At 37.9% G+C, this 20,543-nt stretch overlaps 1 protein-coding gene across 1 annotated transcript; it reads right to left on the bottom strand.

Moving 5' to 3' along the window:
* Window positions 1-10,335: 10,335 nt before the first annotated feature.
* TMEM52B (transmembrane protein 52B) lies at window positions 10,336-17,958 on the bottom strand. Its single transcript, XM_014850923.3, has 5 exons — window positions 17,344-17,958; window positions 15,369-15,412; window positions 13,613-13,651; window positions 12,903-13,069; window positions 10,336-11,920 (listed from the first exon to the last, which is right to left on the bottom strand). The coding sequence occupies exons 1-5, from the start codon at window positions 17,425-17,427 to the stop codon at window positions 11,676-11,678; spliced, it is 579 nt and encodes a 192-aa protein (XP_014706409.2). The 5' UTR covers window positions 17,428-17,958; the 3' UTR covers window positions 10,336-11,675.
* Between the last annotated feature and the right edge of the window lie 2,585 nt (window positions 17,959-20,543).

Raw genomic sequence — 20,543 nt, 5'->3', positions numbered from 1 at the left:
TGTATGAAAATCCAAGAATTATTTTATCCTATATATGTTTATAATTTTGAGTCCTTATTTTCAAATTGAAAATGGTTTAATTCCTTGTTACTTATTTTACTTTTGACTCAAATATAGCTAAGTCTTTCAAAGGAGTCCTTTACAACCAGTTGAGAAAAGTAATTATGGTGAGGATTTATATAGATTTATATATATATGTATCTCCCCCCCCCCAGGGAAAGATTGGGCTGAGCTAACATCTGTTGCCAATCTTCCTCCTTTTTTCTTCTCCCCCACACCCCAAGCCCCAGTACATAGTTGTGTATAGTTGTAAGTTCTTCTGGTTCTTGTCTGTGAGCCATTGCCACAGCATCGCTATTGACAGACAAGTGGTGTGGTTCTGTGTGCAAGAACTGAACCCAGGCTGCCAAAACAGAGCACACAGAATTTTTAACAGCTAGGCCATCAGGGCTGGCTCTGAAGATTAATATTTTAAGTGTTGTTTTTGATCAAATTGACTGGAAACAATTGTAGCTAGTTAAAATGCTGATTTTAACTTTTATTTTAAAAATACCTAGCACAGTGGTATATTTGAAAAATATGTATGAAAAATAATTTCGAGATGAAACATTGGTTAATCTTTTTGCCTTAAGTGTTTTCTAAATGCTAATACTTTACCTTAGAATAGCCAATCCGTCAACTTCTAAAGTTTGCTCTCTACCTTTATTCTCAGCATAACATTTAAAATAGTATGAAGAAGGTAATTTTATAAATTAACACATTCACTCAGATAAAAATATTTCAAAATTCCTTTTTTAACCAAAGACAAAATACTATATGTAAAAATCTCACATTTCAGGAACTCTCATTCATTGCTGACAGGAATGGAAAATGGTACAGCCACTTTGGAAGACAATTTGGTGGTTTCTTAGAAAACTAAACATACTCTTACAACATAATCAAAAATCATCCTCCTTAGTATTTAACCAAAGAAGCTGAAAATTTCTGTCCACATAAAAACCTGCACAAGGATTTTGATAGCCGCTTTATTCTTAATTGCCAAAACCTGGAAGCAATCAAGATGTCCTTTAGTAGGTGAATGGACCATACACCGCCTCCCCCCCAGATGGGAAGAATGTTGAAGAATTTGTGGACGTGTTTTAAAAACCACCACTATTACTCAAACCGTTTCTTAATTAGTCTTTAATTTTCTCTTTGTCATTTCTAGGAGAAAAGGAGAAAAGAAGCTCACCAGTGCCAGAATAAATATAACAAAACCATATTTCATTGTGTCATTTGCTTTCTTAATATCATTCAATGGTCAGAGATTCTCTATAGTCTTTGGGATGAGTTCCAAGTCCTTAGTAGAGAAATGGAGAACTTATCATCTTGCTGCTATTTCTCTCTCTATCCTCATATATAGAACATATATGTTCCAGGCATACTAAGTTACTTAAATTACTTCTTTCCCTATCTTGCCCTTGTTTCTGGCCATTGGATATTCTCAAAGGCTCTTCTTGTAAAAACATTTTCTCCTATGTTTTTCCTGTCTAATTCCTGTAAATCATTCAGGGTTTAGTTCATGCATCATCTTCTTCAGGAAAGCTTTTTGATTTCATTTGTCTGGGTCATTCTGTATCCTTTCAATGTGCTTCTAAATCATTGTGTGCTTATCTTTGTTATAGCACATATAATGATGCTTATTAGATGTTATGATACCTATTAGTTCTCATTGTTTTAAGGGGGACATACATGGTTTTGGAGGAAACTACACTTCCCACACCGACACCACATAGTCTTTCAGGTGGGATCCACCAATCATAGACCCTCACTGCCTTGACCATTTAGAAGGCCAGGTGATTTACAAAAGACTGATCAGAACATTTTCTTAGAGGTCCCTTCTTTGGTAGTGAAGTTTGGATGATAAAAAATCAGAGGCTTACAGTAGCCGTTGTTTTAGTCTCATGCAGTCCAAATGTGCTGTCCAAATGCACGGGTCCAAGATAAGAGAGATAAAGAAGATGACACTCAGAGAGGCAAGATATATAGATAAGAAGAGACAGAGAGAGAGAGAGGGAATTCTAATGGCATTTAAGTCCCTAGTTTCAGGTAGTCTTTCCCAATTGACTATGCTATTTGATGGCATATTACTTGTATTTATATCTTCAGTGCTTTGGATACAAAGTAAAGACTCAAAAAACTTCCAGTATGTCATGTCACAGAGCAAAGGGTAGACTTCTGACTTAAGATAGTGGATTGAAAAAGATATATTTATCTTTGCTGTCTCCTGAAATCCACTAAAAGAACCGTGTCATGGGTTGAATTATGTGCCCCCAAAAGATGTCGATGCCTTAACCTGTATCTGTGGATACGATTTTGAAAATAGGGTCTTTGCAGATGATCAAATTAAGATGAGGGCATTAGGGTACACCTTAAACCAAAATGGCTGGTGTCCTTCTAAAAAGGGAGAAATTTGAACACAGAGACAGACATGCATAAAGGAAGGAGGATGTGAAGACACAGGAAGAATGCCATCCCTAAACCAAAGAATACCAGAAGCTACCAGAAGCTAGGAGCGGAGTGAAACAGATTCTCCCTCACAGCTTTCAAAAGGAACCAACCCTGCCTACACTTTAATTTCAGACATTTAGCCTCTAGACCTGAGAGACAATAAATTTCTGTTGTTTAAGCCATCCAGTTTGTAGTACTTAGTTATGGCAGCCTGTGATATTGTGATTTATAATAGGAAATATATATTTGGTCTGCTACCCCATTCCTGGAACAGAGCTCTTAAAACCCTTGGAATTTCCTAAGTGATGAGAGGATAAAGGTGTCTTTTGTTATGTTAATGAGTGACTTTTGGAATGCCTCTAGGTAACCTAAGGATGAGCACTAGTCACCAGAGGAATCACCCATGACATTAGAGTTGAAATTTTCAGTCCCAACCCCCCTTCCAGAAGGAAGAGGCTCAAAATTGAGTTCAATCACCAGTGGCCAATGATCTAATCAGTTAGGTCTGTGTAATGAAACCTCTATACAAACCCAAAAGGACAGGTCTCTGGGAGCTTCCAGGTTGGGGAACACGTACAGGTGTTGGATGAGTGATGCACTGGGAAAGGGCATGGAAGCGCCACGCCCCTTCCCACATAGCTTGCCCTATGCACCCCTTCCATAAGTAAAATATTTCTATGAGTTCTGTAAGCCGCTAGAGCAAATTAATCAAACTGGTGTAGGAGGTCATTGGAATCTCCAAACTATAGCCCAAAGGTAAGAAACCCAGAGGACAACCTGGACTTGCAATTGGTGTCTGAAGTGGTGGAGCAAGGGCAGTTGAGAATTGAAAATTGAGTTGAATTGTAGGACACCCAGCTGGTGTTGAAGAATTGCTTGGTGTGGGGAAAAACCCACACATGAGAACTGGTATCAGAATCCTACAGCCCTAGAAAACAAATATAGACAGTGAAAGAAAGAAGGAAGTTGAAAGCTCACAAAGTCAAAAAGAAGAAGAAAAAACAGAAAATAATATTGGAGGTTAAAAAGAAAACTGATAAGTGATAACAGACAGAGTGGATTTGAGAAAGGGAATCCAAAGATGACACTAGGGAAATTCTAAAATAACCTATTATTTGTTACATAATTTAGAAAGTCTCAGGCATTTTTACCACCAGGTAACTCCCTTGCCCCATAATTGTCTCTCCCCCATCCCTTTCTAGACTGGAGATTTATCTGGACAGGATAAACAAGGTCTATGGACTGGGGAAGCTAGAGAAAAGTGGGCTGATTAGAAAACAGCATACATACAGGTGAGAACTTACATACTGACTCTTGAATCCCCGACCTTCTTCCTTCTAGTCTGTTCCCAGAATTCTAGCAACCTAGTTGGATTTCCCCATGCCTACGAAATTTCGAATGAGCTTTTTAGTGCCCTGTTCTTAAATATAAGTAGACAGGGGGTCAAGTATTTGAAGAAAAGATCTAACATAAAGCAAACAAAAAGTGAAAAACAACCTGGAGAAAATAAAAAAGACTACTCCAGGAGAAAAAAATCAAAAAATTTATCATTAATATCCTCAGAGAAATAACAGAAAATATTACATCCATGAAACAAAAATAGCTTCAATCAAAGAATATTCAGACTGAAGAAAATCTTAAAAATTATAAGTATGAGAAGTGAAAATTTCAATAGAGGTATTAGAAGAAAGTTAGGGAAATTTCCTAGAAAGTAAAGCAATAAGGCAAAAGATGGAAAAGAAGGCCAGGGGATGTAAATTAGAGGTCCAACATTCAAATACTAGGAGTCTCAGAGAGAGAGAATTCAGAAAATGGGGGTGGGGGGGAGAAAGATCTTGTTTAAAGCTAGTTATGACTTCAAAATCCTAAAGAAAATTATTTTCTTCCTAGAATTTTATGCCAAGGCAAACTATTATTAAAGTATAAGGGTAGCACAAGACATTTCTTAGACATGGAAGCTATCTAAAAATTCACTTGTGTATCTGTTTCCAGGAAACATCCCCAAAATGAGGAAGTAAACCAAGAAAGGAAAAGACATGGGATATAGAAAACAGGATTCAACACAAGAGAGAAGTGAAGATAATCTATAAGATAGGAAAAGTGATTAATATTTATGATGTGTTAATATACATGCTTTATATATAGTATGTGTATAGGTATTAACACCCATAATCCTCACATAATAATGTAATGTGTATGTACTCATTTTACCATCACTTTACAGCTTAAGAAATTGAAGCATAGAACAATTAAGTGGCTACACCAACATTGTAAGGGCAAGAGCCAGAATTTTAATCCATAAAGCCTGGTTTCAGGCTCTTAATCATTAATATTCTTTTTCTTTCTTCCCATTCTACTCATCTAATCATAATTATGATATAACTATATTTAGAAGATAGGAGGCACAAGAAATGTTCAGATGTGTCATGGTAGCAACGGTAGGGATGGTGGTGATGAAAAGGAGCTAAATTTTCATCCTCCATAATGGCAAGTCAGTAGACGATGCTCCAAACTGAAAATAAAAATCAGGAATAGCAACATATGCGTAGTATTTGGAAAAATGTAGATGTAAAAACATCAGCTAAAGTGTAGGAAGTGTGTCTGTGCGTATGTGTGTGGTGGGAAGGTGCTACTTTTCTTCACAAGCCTTGTAGAGCTATTTGACGTTTGAATCTATGTGAATGTATACATTGATTAAAAGGAATAAAAATGAAATTGAAACATAAGGGCAAAAGGTTTTTCAGTTTGATATTTGAAGTCTAAGTTGAGTGCATAATGTACACCTGAAATTTATATAATGCAATAAACCAATGTTACCTCAATAAAAAAATAAATGAAAAAAATAGTAGTACATAGATAAAACCAGCTCAGTCTCTCAGCTCTCTGCAAGATACATCATTTCTCTGCAATTCAGCCTCCAAAGCTCATAAAAGGGAAAACATGTGTTGGAGAATTAAATAGTACCCTATGGGCATTCAAATGGTTATGATTACTTCCCAAGTATTTGACCCAATGAACTTTTGTTCCCTTTGAATTGGATTTGCTTTTATCTACTTTGATATTTACTGAGTTTGGATTTCCAGTCTTTTTGAGAGAGGGAAAAGATAGTGCTCAACTTTACTACTCATCATAATTAATATTAACATCAGAGGGGAAAGCAGGTTCTAAGTCTAGTGCAAGAGGGGACTACAAGAGAGATCCTGCCTGTATAAACAGATTTGATGTACAAACTGGGACTCAAGAAAGGTCACTAGAACACTGAAATCATTTATCAAACAACGACAGCAATAACCGAAAGGAAACATAAACAATTAAAGGATGAGTACTGGGAAGCTGAAATATAGAGAAGAGGCATTAAATTTAGTCTGCCTGATTTCAAAACTTTGCCTTTAACAAAACTTTTATGAAAAAAATTAAAGTATTGTCTTTGGCGTAGTTCAATAGCCATACTGGTCTCCTTATCCTCTCCATCCCACTTCGCCTCTTCAGCTCCTAGTGACAGCAAAAGTATCTTACAAGTTACATGATCCTTTCTCTCCCCAAAACTTGCAAAGGCTTTCACAGAATGCAGGATAGGGATCAGACTCCTTAAACTCACATGTAACGCCTTCCATAGAAAGACACCAACCTATTGTCACCGACTAACTGCTCTGAGTAACTCAAAGGAGTTTTCTAAGGCACTTAGCTGTTTCTCAAAGTTGTATTTCAGTTAATAGATGCAACCACCAACCGCCCTGAACTGGTCCAAACCCCACTGCAAAGAGCAATGCCTGTAAAGAAGGGCCAAGAAATGTCCGAAGTTACCTTTGTTTCATTTTAATGTTAAGATCTCTACCCCAGGAGGAGCTTAAGCCTTATTAGCATAACATGCGATGTATGTGAAAGCGTGTTTTCAAACTACACCTGCATGAGCTTATGCCCATCTCTACATGTGAAACTTCCCTTTTGAATACTCATTCTCCATCTGAAATAGAAGGCCTCCGCTTTCCCTTGCTCCAGGGGCCACAGCTTTGGAAGTGATTCCCTGTGGGCTCCTTATTTGTTGCAAATAAACAATACTTTGTGTGACGATTTCTTCTGGTGCAGGTTTTGATTTCAACTCACCCATTTTGGTTCAGTAACACTTTCTTTTCAAATTCATTCCTATTACATCACTCTTGGAATTTTTAACATTCTCCATGATTCACGTTCTCATTTTTTCTATCTTTGCTCATAGACAGAAAATGCTCTTATACCGTACATTTGATGCTTAAAATTCTATCATCCTTCAGGTTTCAGTTCAAACACTACCACTTTCCCAACCCTCTTTCCAAACTCCCAATTATGAGAAATTCTGAGGCAGGAAATAGTGCAATTCTGGCTTAACCAAAGTGGAGTTGCCAACAGAAGGACACTGGCTAACACTATTCAGAAACAGCATGTAAAATATTTTCCACAGTTGAACTCTCAATGTATCTTGGACAATTCATGAATCATTGAAATTGTTTTCCCAGTCAGTCAGCTTGCTCAAAGGAAGACTTCGCATCCTGATCTCTTTATTGCCTTCCATCCAATCTGCTTACCCAAAGAAAACAAAACAAAACTTGCAAACAAATAATTTGCAATTTTTCTCCCCTGCCCCTTAAATTTGTTACATAAATCCCATTTTTGCTTTCTTTCCATACTTTCATGTACAAGTAAGCTTTTAATGTGTTAACTAATCAGACCCTCTAATAAAGATCTTATAGGCCACACCTATACAGCCAGCTCAACAAGATTCTATGTTGCAGTTGCTAACCTACACCTGGATGGGAAGCAGGCCACTGAAAGGCATACTGTACTGTTCTATTTACTTCCAAACCACAGAGAAAGCCAGTCATCATAACCCAATCAATCTTCTCTCAGATGCATCTTCCCCCAGAAAGGAGAATCTATATTGCCTGTCAGATCTCTCACGGATTAGGAGCTCTGTGCCACCAGAGTCATTTCCTCCTGCGACGTAGATATTAACACTTCCTTTCAGATATTGATATGACACTAGACATGGCCCTGATTGCTTGTAGAAATTTTGGTTTTGGTAATTAAAAAGCAATAAAAAATGTTTCTTTTTTTGCCCAGGGTAATCACCCTGGGAAACCCAAAGTAAGCTGTGAAGGACGGATAGTGCAGCTTTACTGCCAGGCTGTAGGAGATTTATACATGTTTGTGTCTTTTGGGCTGAGAAAAAGGTGGTAGAGAATCTCCACTGCTTAAAATTAGAGGAAAGACCTAGAGAACAATGGTTTAAAAACCTTTGTTGTTTATTTTTTTAATTTGAGCACAGTTTAAGTTTCACTGGAAAAAAAATAATGATTATCATCCATTTCATCACCACCCCATGTTCATTTTATGGTTCTCATAACTTTTAACTAGAATTTTTACAATATGTTCCTAGCTGGAATTAAGACTTTCCTTCTTCACACTTCAGCTAAGACCTCAAACTTTCATCAGAATATCTTTCTAAAACATTGATCACATTATGGAACTCTCCTGCTAATAAAACATCAAGTAGCTCCTCATTATCTTCAAGTTCAGTGTCTGAATTACCTAGGACAAGGTTTAACAATGTGTCACTTTTCTTCTTCAGCTCTATACTCCCCCTGAATTTTTCAATATATAATTCACTCTAAACTACTGTATACCAAAGGGAACAAGCTAGCAGAAAGTGAACAATTGAAAAATAAGCAAGGGGCTGGCACCATGGCTGAGTGGTTAAAGTTCCATGCGCTCTGCTTCCGTGGCCCAGGTTCACAGGTTCAGATCCCAGGAGTGGACCTGCTCCTTTTGTCAGCCATGCTGTGGAGGCATCCCACATATAAAGTAGAGGAAGATTGGCATGGATGTTAGCTCAGGGCTAATCTTCCTCAAGCAAAAAAAAGAGGAGGATTGGTAATGGATGTTAGCTCAGCGTGAATCTTCCTCACACACACACACAAAATAAATAAGCAAGAGGAAAAAGGAGGATGGCAAAGATGAGGAGTTGATTATGTCATTTATACCGATATATAGGGTCTATATGGGTTTATGGGCTTTATCTTAGACTGGTTTATATTTCACCATCAAATGCCTTTTCCCCATTTTAGAAATCATTGTCTTGAATTTCCCCCTAAATTTGGTCACTCATTTCCCGTAGCCAGTCCATCAGCAAGTCTTGATGATACTGTCCCCAATATATTTTTCAAATCCCTACACTTATCTCCATTTCCACCTCTAATATCACCACATTAGTTCTATAGTTTTATCTATTCTTCTTCAATAGCCTCTCATCTGGTCTTCATGCTTTTATAATTGTCCTACTCCAGCCCATTCTCCTGTAGCCTGAGCTCAGTGTCTTAAAAATTCAAATTGCATCAAGTAACTTACTACTTAAAATCCTTGGCTTCTCAATGCATGTGAAATGCAGTTTAGACTCCTTGCCCCCAGGACACCTCTCCCTCTCAGACTCCGTTGTCCGTAGCTGTCTCTTTAGCACCCTACAATCAGCTACTCCAGTCTTTTTTCAGTTCTTCAAATTTACCAAACTTTTCGTCATCATTGAAAATGCCCTTCCCTCACTCTGCCTTTCCCAAGGGTTCTTTGCACTTTTAATGTTCGCAATCATTTTTGCTTTTCTTGCGCTCTGTGAGGACAAAGAGTCAGACACCATGTTCGTCTTGCACACTTTCATACCCCCAGTTGCCTCTGCATTATTCTTGGCACATAACTTCCTAAATAAGACCTGTTTGATAAAGAAACTGTTGAATCAGTGTAATGCAAAGCACAATCAGAAGTGTTTTACTGGAGACAAGAAAGAACACGTATATCAATAAGACTGGAAGGAAGGAGGAAAGGAGAAGTTTGTAGCTTTGGGGGAATAAGTTACCTGAAGGCTTTGATTTCCTCTCTGAACTAGAAAGACAAGTCCCTGGCTAGAATTAATGATAGGTGATGGAGTATGCAGTTTGATGAGAGCCACTGAAATCTGAATAACTACTAAAAGAAATGGAAAAATTACTAAAGAAAATCTAGAAGAAATGGTTCAGGTGTGGGAGACCATGATCTTGTAATGACCTCAATCAATAGAGTTGAGAGATTTTCTGCAGCACTGCTCAGCCGTGTATGCTTTGGGGAGAAATCAGTTAGCTTCACTGAACCAATATTTAAAGTTTGAAGGATAGGTGTGATGAAAGTTAAAAGGGGTTAAAAAAAATTGAGTGCAGTGGTGAAAGTGATTGAGCTGATTAACAGATGTCTTAGGTTGAGTAGAGAAAGAAGTGAAGCCAAATGGGTGCTAATAGCTTCTGACAAAATGGGAGGGTTACAGGAGTGGACTCTGTGTGGTTAAGGAGAGGGGCACAGGGCAGGAGAGAGGTGAGGCAGAGAAATACCTTTAGAATAAGAGACTTATAGGCAGGATTTCTTCCAAGATCCTCTTATACCCGATGACATTTTAATTTCTTCAAGACTGTGGTAGCTTGAAGGATGAAAAAGCCTAGAATATTTTATGGAATGTGTGATAATGAAGTCATTTATATGGTAGTGGCCAAACAAGGCCACCTCAGGTGCTATTATTAACCATTCATGCATTTCAACAATTTCCAGAGGCAATTTGATAAATGATTCAGGATAAATTCAGATCAGCAGCAGGTTATACTCACTTAGAACATTTTCCCTCTGGCTGGGCTGAGGGAGCTTTCCAAGAATGTATTTAATGAGGTGCTGCACTCCTCAGCCATTCCCAAGCTCTGTGCTGTCTCCCTGAGTACTGGAGCGAATTCCCGAATAAACGAGTTTTCTCAAGTATTCCTTACCTCTACACAGAACATATTGAGAGGAATCACATATTTTCAGTTGTTTACCTCCATTAACAAATATTTATTGATGACATTAAGCTACTTCAGGTGTGACTTCACAATAACAGCAGACTGGCTGACAGAAGGACAAATCAGAAAATAATTCTCAGCAGAATCATAGCAGGCAGGTGAACATGTGATGTCAGTATGAAGAATAACAAACACATGTACAGGATACTTTACAAATCTTGTCATATATGTCTAGCTTATTTGATCCTCCCAACAATCCTCGGAGGTGTTATTATCCCCGAATTCACAGATGAGAGAACTGTGCTTTAAAGATTTCAATGACTTGCCTAAGGTCACTGGTGAGTAGTTTTTCCCCAATTACACTTTACTTCCTCAATTTTCCAGTAACAATGCATTTTGGAAGTAGTACGTTATGTGGACAGCTTAGCACTACACAGCGATGGTGCCACTGGGAGGATCCCATCCAGGCTTAGTTCAATTAGTGCTTGGAGAACTGGAGAGGTGTGCATAGGCTCAATAGGAGAATGCATTTTCTACCATGGTTCCACTAGGTGGCAGTAAAGGCCACCACTAAAGACGTGTGTGTGCGTCAGACACTTGACTTTAAGCGGTCATAGCGAAGAGGAAAGAAGCAAAGCAATGCTATTCTTTTAGAGCACAAAGGGTGCATGTGTATGGGTGTGTGCGTGCATCTGTGTGTTTGCAGGACAAATGAACTGAAAAATTAATAGAACTGTTATTGCACTCTGTGCAGTTTCTCATACTGCTGGTGAGTAAGATCAGAATGCAAGAAAGTTGTTGATCTTTGGCACTTCAACACTATACTGTGTTCTCTTAGCCCAAACTTGCAATCCTACGCCTGGATAGATGTCTAGTTAGGTATTACAGGATGTCTAAAACTATCATTGTCATTCAGTATAAAAGTGAGCATTCTTTCAAGAGGAAGGATGCATGAATTCGGTGCATTAATGTTTATGGCTGTGCCCACACTCTTGTCTTTCTCCACAAGCGTCTTACAGTGTATTAGCTGGTAGAGAAAAAAGCACCTTGCAGTATCATCTGGATAAAGGAATTCAAGAGCTGAAGGAACCCAAGATAGCTTTGATGATTTCCTGTTCAGTAGTAATTAGCATTTCTAGAGGTTAGTTATAATTGTTGGCCATTGGATAAAGAATGAGAGTTTTCTACTAGAGCATTCCACATCAGAAAATATATGTCTAGAAATGAAGAGTTGGAATCCATCTTTTCCACAGAACGATGATTAGATTCCATCCTAAATCTTCTGAAAATTAGAAAAAAATTTGTCTGTGAATCTCCACCGACTCCGGGGATACCCCCACCCCATTTATAAAACTGGAATTCTCATCAATTTGAAGAGTGTTCTATTTCAGGAGACTCTTTCTCTGTTGGAGGCAGCTGCTTTTCTTTCAGCACTGGGGATAAATGAGGTGCTCTCTGCTCACACCTTGCAACTGTGAAGCGACTCATGTGAAGAGCTTCTTCGTACCCTGGGAGGGTGTCCAAAGAGGAGGGCAGATGGCCCAGGGAGCTGTGGGAGTGAGTCACCGCCAGGATTCTTCGAGCTGAAGGGCCAAATGCTGACTGCAGGGCTGGTGAGCAAAGAAGGAATAGAGCTAAAGCGAACGTGACATCCTCAGAAAGCAGAGAGTTACAATACACTTAATTTCCCTTCATTTTTAACAAGTGTCCAAACTCATTGTCACTCTCTACCACAAATGTTATGAAAATCCTGTGAAACTTGTTTAGAAACCAACTTTACTCTGCTAGAAGATCTTGTTTGCTCTGATATCCTAAAATAATCTAAATTATGTTCCCATATCTCACAACCCTGTCCTTTTTCCCTTACAGACTTGGAACCCTTTACACCAACCCACTGAAATTGCAGACTCCTTCAGAATATTATTTCTGCCTTATTTATCTTTTCTCTAAATTGACAGTGAGAAAAGGGAGGCAGGAAAGGTGAACAACGACACGTTACATTGTTCTCTATTCAAAACAAGTATCACAGTGCTTTTCCAGTTCTGCCTGGTATTTACTCTCCAATTTTAGGAACGAATATGATATAAAGAAGAGAATAGAAGAAAATAAAGGAAAGTGTCCTATGATTATCAAGGGGGTAATGGGGTTAATATTTACTGTATCAAGACTTGAAGAATAAAGAACTAAAAGTACACACAACTAATTTCTCTGAAGATATAAAATAGTATAGATAATAGAAAATGTAGGTTTCTACAAAATCTGAGACATTTTTGAAAAGGAGATATATTTAGAGCTTAAGATAGTTTTATCAAAATAACTTTTTCAACTAGATACTTCTTCCTATATAACATTTCCAATATTGTCTCCAAAACTTCACTTCTTTCTTCACTCTATCACTAGTCAGACCAATATTTGAGAATACAACATCCCTGAGAGCCCGGGTCACTGTACCATCAGGCTTCTGGAAATTAAAACTACCCCAAGTTTTAGAATCTTAAATACTGTTCAAGCAATGTTTTTATACTGTTGTACTATCCTAATCGTTCGTTTAAACCTCGGTTCACCTCCCATGTTATAAGTCAGTGTACTCACAAGTGATTGAGTTCTGGAGAGTGCTGTCATGATCAAAAGCGATGACCGTCACTTCATAGGGTGGCTGGCCCTCGTCTTCCCTATTCTGCTGGTGACTCAGACAGCAGCGGAAGCACACAGAAGTGAGGACACATAGGAGGAGCAGCGCGCCAATTACCACCAGCAACCTGCATGGAGCCCACGGGAAGATGAAAGCTCTGTGATCTAGTTTGTTCCCCAACTTTGGCATAATCAGTCTTCAATGTCTGCATTTTGATTCTTGTTTGAGTATTTTATAAATTGGTCATAAGATTTTAATTCCAAGGCTTTCATTCACCTATATACTTTTTTATTTTGTCATCAAGAATAAGTCTGTTCACTAGAACAATTAATAAAGATCTAATGTGGTTTGGAGGCCCTGCTTTTTACTTTACTGAAGTAATCTCCTCTATGTGGATATTTCTAGAGCTGACCCTGAGAAAGTACACAATAATCTGTTGATGTTGGCTGAGGAGATGGTAGTGAAATAGGAAATCCTGGCATATTGTCACATAGGTTAGTGATGAAGTAAAGAAACTTTTTACTCCATGAGATGCAAGGTGAGTGGGCTGGCTGTCTCATACATTTTTTCCCTGCTTTCAATATATTTAAAAACTAAAAAACTAATAATACCCCTCAGAAAAATAAAGTCCCTTTTAAATGTCTTTCTGCATAGGATAACTGAAACTTACCATATATACCAGAGATGTACCCAATCTGTGGTCAGGCAACTATGGAAAAAGAACAAAGTTTTTTTGCAATAAAAATATAGTCAATGCCCGTTATAATTCAAGAATCAGAAATATGAATTATGATACCTTGTTATAATAAAAGCATCACAGGTTATATTAACTTCAGTGTAACCAGCTGAATCTATTGTGAAATGGGATGCCTTAAATAGTATTTTACAATATAGATGACATTGTATAAATCATTTTGTAAATCATTATAAGAAAGACTAAAGTGGTGATCATGAAAACAGTGTTAATAGAAAATGTAACCATAATCATTTTAAACAGTTATGGTGGCAATTACCAAGAAAGAACACGCAATGCAAGTTTACAAAGAGGGAGTCTGAAAATGGAGATGCAAGTTAGGATTTGTATATTTTTAAGGTCATTAAAATATAAACATAAAGAAAATTTCAGTTATAAGCGTGAAAGCAATGCAATGAAATTTGTAATTTATGTTTTGCAAGTCATTGCAAAAAGGGCCACCATAAAACTGTAAAAACTCTCACCATAAAAAAGAGCCCTAAATTTTTACATCTAGGATCAAAACTGATATGCATATCCACTGAGACTAAACAAGAAGGAGGAAAAATGTGGAAACCAACTTCATTATGATGAAAGCTAATTAAATATTCTGAATTAACTAGAGCAATTATAAATTTTCTCTACAGAAATAAAAATAATATGGAACCCACAGGAGAAGGAGTGTGGGATAAGCTCAGGAGTGGGAAGGGGAGGGGAAGGAGAATATTTTCTTATCTTTGAAGATGAGTAAATTTAATAACACTTTCTGGCTTATCAGTCTCAATCTACTGAAATCCACTTCTACATCCTCTCTTTGGTTACACAGTCATAGAACATACAGTTTACTTTTTCACTGAACAGGGTCTCCTCTAGGTTTTCTCACAATCCCCATTTGTTCAAAGCCACTTCTAATTGTACAATGTTGCAATTCTGATTCTATTAAAAATGACTCTTGCTATGGTGGCAAGTGTCTAAACCTCAGAGAGCATGTGACAAGTAACCAAGGCTATCACCATTTCTCGTGAGTTTAACAGACTTGGCTGTTGCAAAACCCTTCCCATAGCTAAATGTGTGTTTTCCTTCAGCCGAGCAAATGTTTTGTTCAAACTGTCCCTGTTATTTTTCATAGCTTATCTCCAAGTGGAATGAATCTCTTCTCTTTTTATTTTTTGTCCTCTGTGTGTACATAAGACTTAATTGTGACAGGCGTAGATTACAGGATAACTACCTCAAAGTACTAGTTAAATGAAGTTTGTAATAAATATTAACCTGCCCTAAAAAATAGAAAATGCTTTTCAGATTTGAAGTGATAACACTATTGGGAAAATCCCCCAAGTATATCTGCCTGTGACTAAAATTGAATCCAGTCTGTCTTGATGAGTCACTGAGAAGCATGAGTAAGAAAGACTTTTGCAAATTTCTCTGACTGTATAAGATGAGATGAAGTCTGCTGCTATGATAGGAAGATTAGCTTTGTAAAAACATGCTGTCAGTAGTGTTATTTCGAGTACTTAGGGTGACATATATGCAAGTCTTTATTTTTGAGGAAGTCGTCTGTGAGATTAGTGGGTTGATACCCATTTATGTAGAAATAAGGGAAGTCACAGATACCTAATGACATCTTGACCCTGTTTGGGTGTTGATGTTTTTGTCTGTTTCTCCTTCCTCCCAGTCTGAACTTTCGGATACTTACTGTTCAGGATTGATACAGTTCTCCTCACATCTTGCCCAAGGAAGCTGTAGGAGGAGAAATAGTCTCAGACAGGGAAATGTCTCATTTGCTCTGCTCATCCCTCATGACTGTGCTCTTGTTAGATGAGTTGGTGAGAGAAGGGTAAACATGGAGACAGGGTCATAGGTTCAGCTGTGTTTAGGATTGTTTGTTTCATCTCTCCTAGGCCTGTTTTTTTTTGTTTCATTTGAATTGGGGAACCTGGAAGAGTGAATGTCTAATCTGTTTTTTTCTCTCTTTCATTTTTTTTGGTGGTGGGTGAGCATTACTGCCTTTTTTAATGAGAGGGGGCATTTATATCAATTTATTTGTCCTAGAAATTTCCTGATCTGTCCCTCAGGATATTTTTATTGTCTTCCTAAGTCTTTCCCAGTGCAGATTGAATTCTACCCCACTGTTCTTTTTCATTCCCTCAGTACATCAATAACTCACCATACAAGAGGTGGGGGGGGGGGACATTTATTGAATAGCTACCTTATGCCAGTCAAACTGCTAAGGATTTTTAATATTTCATTACATTTTATCACATAAATAACCATGTAGGTGTGTATATTTAACTTTATTTTGAAAGGTTAAGGGACTAAGGCCTAGGGGTTTAAGTAACATGACCAACTGCACATACCTGTTGATGAAGCCAGAATTCAAATTAAACTCTATCGTATATATGTGTTGAAGGAATTAATAGAATCTGGGGCAAATCTGCTCTAACAACTCCTTGACATGGATGTCAAGCCCCTTCTACTCCTAGTAAAGAAACTTCCCACCCCTTCTAGCTTACATTTCGATTGACTTTCACCTTCAAAAACCTCCTTAGGTAAACTTTTGTTCTAGAAACTGTTTTTTCTCTTCCAATAACTTGACTGACTTGATATTTCAGGAAATAAACAACAAAGACCACAAAGGTCCTCTAAAAAGAGACAGAGATTTGTACTCATTAGGAGTTTTTTGGGGGGACACATACTCATGACATGTCAGGTGAAAAGTATTTGCAAAAGGACTAACATCTGTCCCCTCAGGTAACGTTTGAGAAACTCCTCGTTTTGTTTTAATTTAAAATATTTGACCACTAATGATGATAAAGCGTGTGTTTCCTCAACCCAGGCCTGGTATTTTGACTCACTTTCTTGACTAAGGGTAAGGAAACCCTCAAGTGCTCAGCAGATAAAATGCCTCTTTTCAGGCCTGTTGCCAAAAAAGAAGAGAAAGGAAGGGAAGGGAGAGGCAAAGAAGAGAAGAGGAAGCCAAAAGGAAAAGAAAAAAAAAGAAATGGATTTTCAGATTTTAATCTAATTGGCATATAGGAAGCAAAACAGACAGCCCCCACCCTGCCAGGAGCTGTACGGGAATCTGAAACCAGCAGTTTGTTCATTTGCTCTCCTTAATAGATTTCATAGCCATATAAACTTCCCCTTGATGATTGTCCAGAACCCCTCAACCCAATGACCCCTTTCTCAGCTAATGTGCTACTCAGGAGCTTCCAACTTGTAGTGGGGAGAAAAATAAAGATTCAAAGTATTTTTAAAGAATTTTCCTTCTCTTAACTTATTTCTGCCCCAGAGGCACCTACTCTGCTAGAATAGTATTAAGGCTAATGTTGGAAGCTCAGTTTAGGGGAATTATGTAGTTAGTTTTGATAATTTACTTGGGAATTTGATAAGATGCTAGAAGAGAGAAACATACATAAGTGGCACTTCTAAATTGCCATAGCTATCCTACTTGTACCTTGTCAGTGTTGTTGTCCTTAGTCACACATGTACGATGTAACCCTATCAGACAAAGGAAACATTCTAGTTATTCTTTCCCACTACCCCTTTGGTTCTATATAAGTCTTTTCTCCTCATTCATTTCTCCCCAGATTCTTCTGAGAGTTGATTAATCTGAGAAACAAACAAACAAACAAGCAAAGCCTTATTCCTGTGATTTTTTTCCAACTCACCTGGATGACATACACGAGGAAAGAGGCAGACACGGTGCGGACTTGCATTCCCATCGGGCTGAACAATGCCTTCTCCAGGATCATGCACTGAGTGTTCGTGGCCTCCTTACCATTCTTTGTACCATGTCTGACTTCTTGACCTAGAGGACTTAAGGAGAAAAACTTTTCTCAGCAGTAAATCAATTTTTCCTTCTCTCTCTCTTTCTCTCTTACTGCCTTGAGCCTTTATTTTCTGTGGTCTTTCTCTCCCCTTTCATCCTAGCTTCTTTCTCTATTTCTCTTTCCGTTTTTAAGGTCTCCACATTTGCTTCCCTTTGCCTTCTTTCCTTCCCTTCTACTTTTAATCCTTTTTTTTATGTTTTTAACTTTCTTCCACTGCCCCCAAAAGGAAGCCATTCAGAGAGGACACATTAATGCTCTGAATTAGATATTTTTCTAAGCAGTGCTGAGAAACTTGACTTTGGGGAGGATCAAAGGCACATTGCTGGTGACCAAACAAATTCTCTTCTCCATCAGAAAAGGAGTAATATTCTTGGCCCTTCACCGCAGTGCTCCAGGTGACTGTTGAAGGTTGAAAGGCACCCTGCCAATCTCCATTCACTCTCCTCTCCATGTGATTAGCCCTCCTCTCTTGCTCTTTGAAACCCTCCCCTTCACTATGTTGATAATCAACTCTCCTTGTTCTGGGTCATTCGTTTTATTCCTAACCATTGGAGTAGACTGAAAAGTTGCCAAATGAACTGGAAAGCCAGACCACCTTTGGAGAAAGCAGGTTGGAATATTAGAATTTCTGGGTGCTGTCTGTGAAATCCCTTTGTACCTGGACTTCAATTACCATTGAAACAGACACGTCAGACAGACAGGCATATTTTTTAAACTGGGTTCCAAGATCTGCAGTGCACTCCATCTCTTTCTCTCTCTCACAAATAAAATCTAAGGTCAGAGTAAAAATAGGCACACATGGAAAGGACATAGAATGTTTGTAAAGACACATATTTACAGGAACAAATGAATGCTGTATAAATCATTTATGCTTAAGCTGCTAATCTTTTACTTAACATAAATTATTTAAAAAAATTTTTACAAATACAAAGAATTTCATAAGAAAGTTAGACATTAGCTTATAGGGACATATCTATCTCATAAGAAGAATAAAACCACCTTTCAGATCCTTTCTAAGTCTGAATGTCTAACTGTACTGAGTGTTGAGGGGAGACTGTTGGTTGGGGTTGATTCTAAGAACCATCACACAGCATGACAATGTGATATAAGAATGGAGGCTGTAAACATTTTTTTTTTTCTCAGATAAGAAAATCGAATAGTGAAAGAAAAGCACAGTATGATACTGGTGATTCAAAATCATTCCATTCCAAAACTAAGTGAGTACTACATTATTTTTTTAAATGTGAAGAAGTTGGGGTTAGGATGAAGAGAATTTTCTGAATTTCAGTGGAAAGCCTGGCCAGGTGGGAGGTATTTTATAGAACAGGAGAGCAGAACTCCAATCCTAGCCCTCCACTAAATTATTACGTAGTTTCTCCACACTTTGATTTTCCCATGCAGGAAACAGGAGTGGAATGCCCACTTGATCTGCTCTAGATGTTGTATTATAGAGAAAATACAATCAGAGACATGAAGGCATTTTGATTAGAATATTTATACCTGGGTAGCATCATTAACCTTTCCCTTCTCTTTCTCTTGTCAGAGAGACTGCAGAGTATCATGGCTAAGAATCCAGCTAGGTTGTCTGGGATTAAATACTTGCTTTGTCACTTATCAGCACTATTATCTTGGGCAAGTTATTACATCTCTCTGTTGGTTCAGTTTCATCCTATATAAAATGGGATAATAATAATAATAATTTTACTTTGTAGACTTAGAGATTAAAGAAGTTAATGTGTGTGAAGTGCATATTATTGCCCTGATATAACAAGTATTTCGTAAGTGTTGACTAAGATTATCTTGATTTACACTCAATTTTGTCGATGACCTTCACCTTCCATGTGCTGGATAACTGATGTCCTTCATGCCTCTCATGAGTATTGTTTCCATGACCATGTTTTAGCTTTCATAGTGCTCCAATTCTTGAATATTTCCTCTTGCAATTCTAGCCATGTCTGCTCCCAATCATGCCAGCCTTCACCTGCATGAACAGGTTTGCCAATTAACATAACTATTTTCCCCCATTACACTTTCTTGCTATGTGATTGCTATCATCATTTTGCCCTCCAGCTTCCTAATAGGTTTGAACAAAATAGTATTCTGTTAATGACCTACATGTTACTTTTCTTTCATAGAATTACTACTACCATTTTTTTCTCAATGTATTTTTCCCTGGAGAAATAGAATTTCTGTTTATCTTAATGAAAGTGATTATGGCCTTGGAAATTTTAGCTCTAAACTCATTTGCTATCAAAGCTTCCGTTTACAGAATGAGGAGAGAGGAAAGAAGATTCAGGTAGGAAGACTGAAGAAGGTACACATTGGAAGGGCAGGTAGTTGAGATAGAGGAGAATGATCTTACAATATTACACAATCTTGTTGTAGTTCCATTGAGCTTGTAAATCATTAGCTTATACCCAGGTTGTTAAAGACTTGGAGTGGAACCAATGGAGGGTACATGTACACAGGCCTTTTCACCTATGCTTCAGGGAATTGTTATACAATAGCTGTAACAAGTGGGGCTAAATAATTACTTATTTCTGGTCCCTTTGGTTATTCTCCTTTTGACCTTGCCTAAGTCAAACGGCTTACAATAGGTTCCCAGAGAAGACTCTGTGCCTCAGAGAAATAGACATGGGACTATTATCACTCTGGTGCATAAAGAATGAGCTATAAAGAGCTGAGCAGTGGGTTGGGCCACAGCCATGGCTTGAAAAATAGATAATATGACAGGAGAAACCAGTTCCATCCTACAACCACTGGGAGCTCCACTAGGAAGAGTCTCTGTCTTATGAGTCAAGATTGCAGCCTAAGTATTGAGAGGCATCCTCGAGGCATTGAAAGTCAGTGATAGGATTAGAATTAAAGAAGTTTAAAAACACAAAAGAATAAAGTTTATCACAGAATTATTGGCTTTATATGCCATGTAACACATTACCACAAATTATGTGAGCAGCAATTTAAAATAGCACACATTTATTATTTCACAGTATCTGTGAATCAGAAGTGTGGGTAAAGCTCAGTTGCATCCTCTGCTT

The sequence above is a fragment of the Equus asinus genome, chromosome 22 (assembly GCF_041296235.1).
Source record: "Equus asinus isolate D_3611 breed Donkey chromosome 22, EquAss-T2T_v2, whole genome shotgun sequence".
Classification (NCBI taxonomy): Eukaryota; Metazoa; Chordata; class Mammalia; order Perissodactyla; family Equidae; genus Equus; species Equus asinus.
Note: the sequence above shows the minus strand (reverse complement) of the source record. Positions and strands in the feature narration are given on the sequence as shown.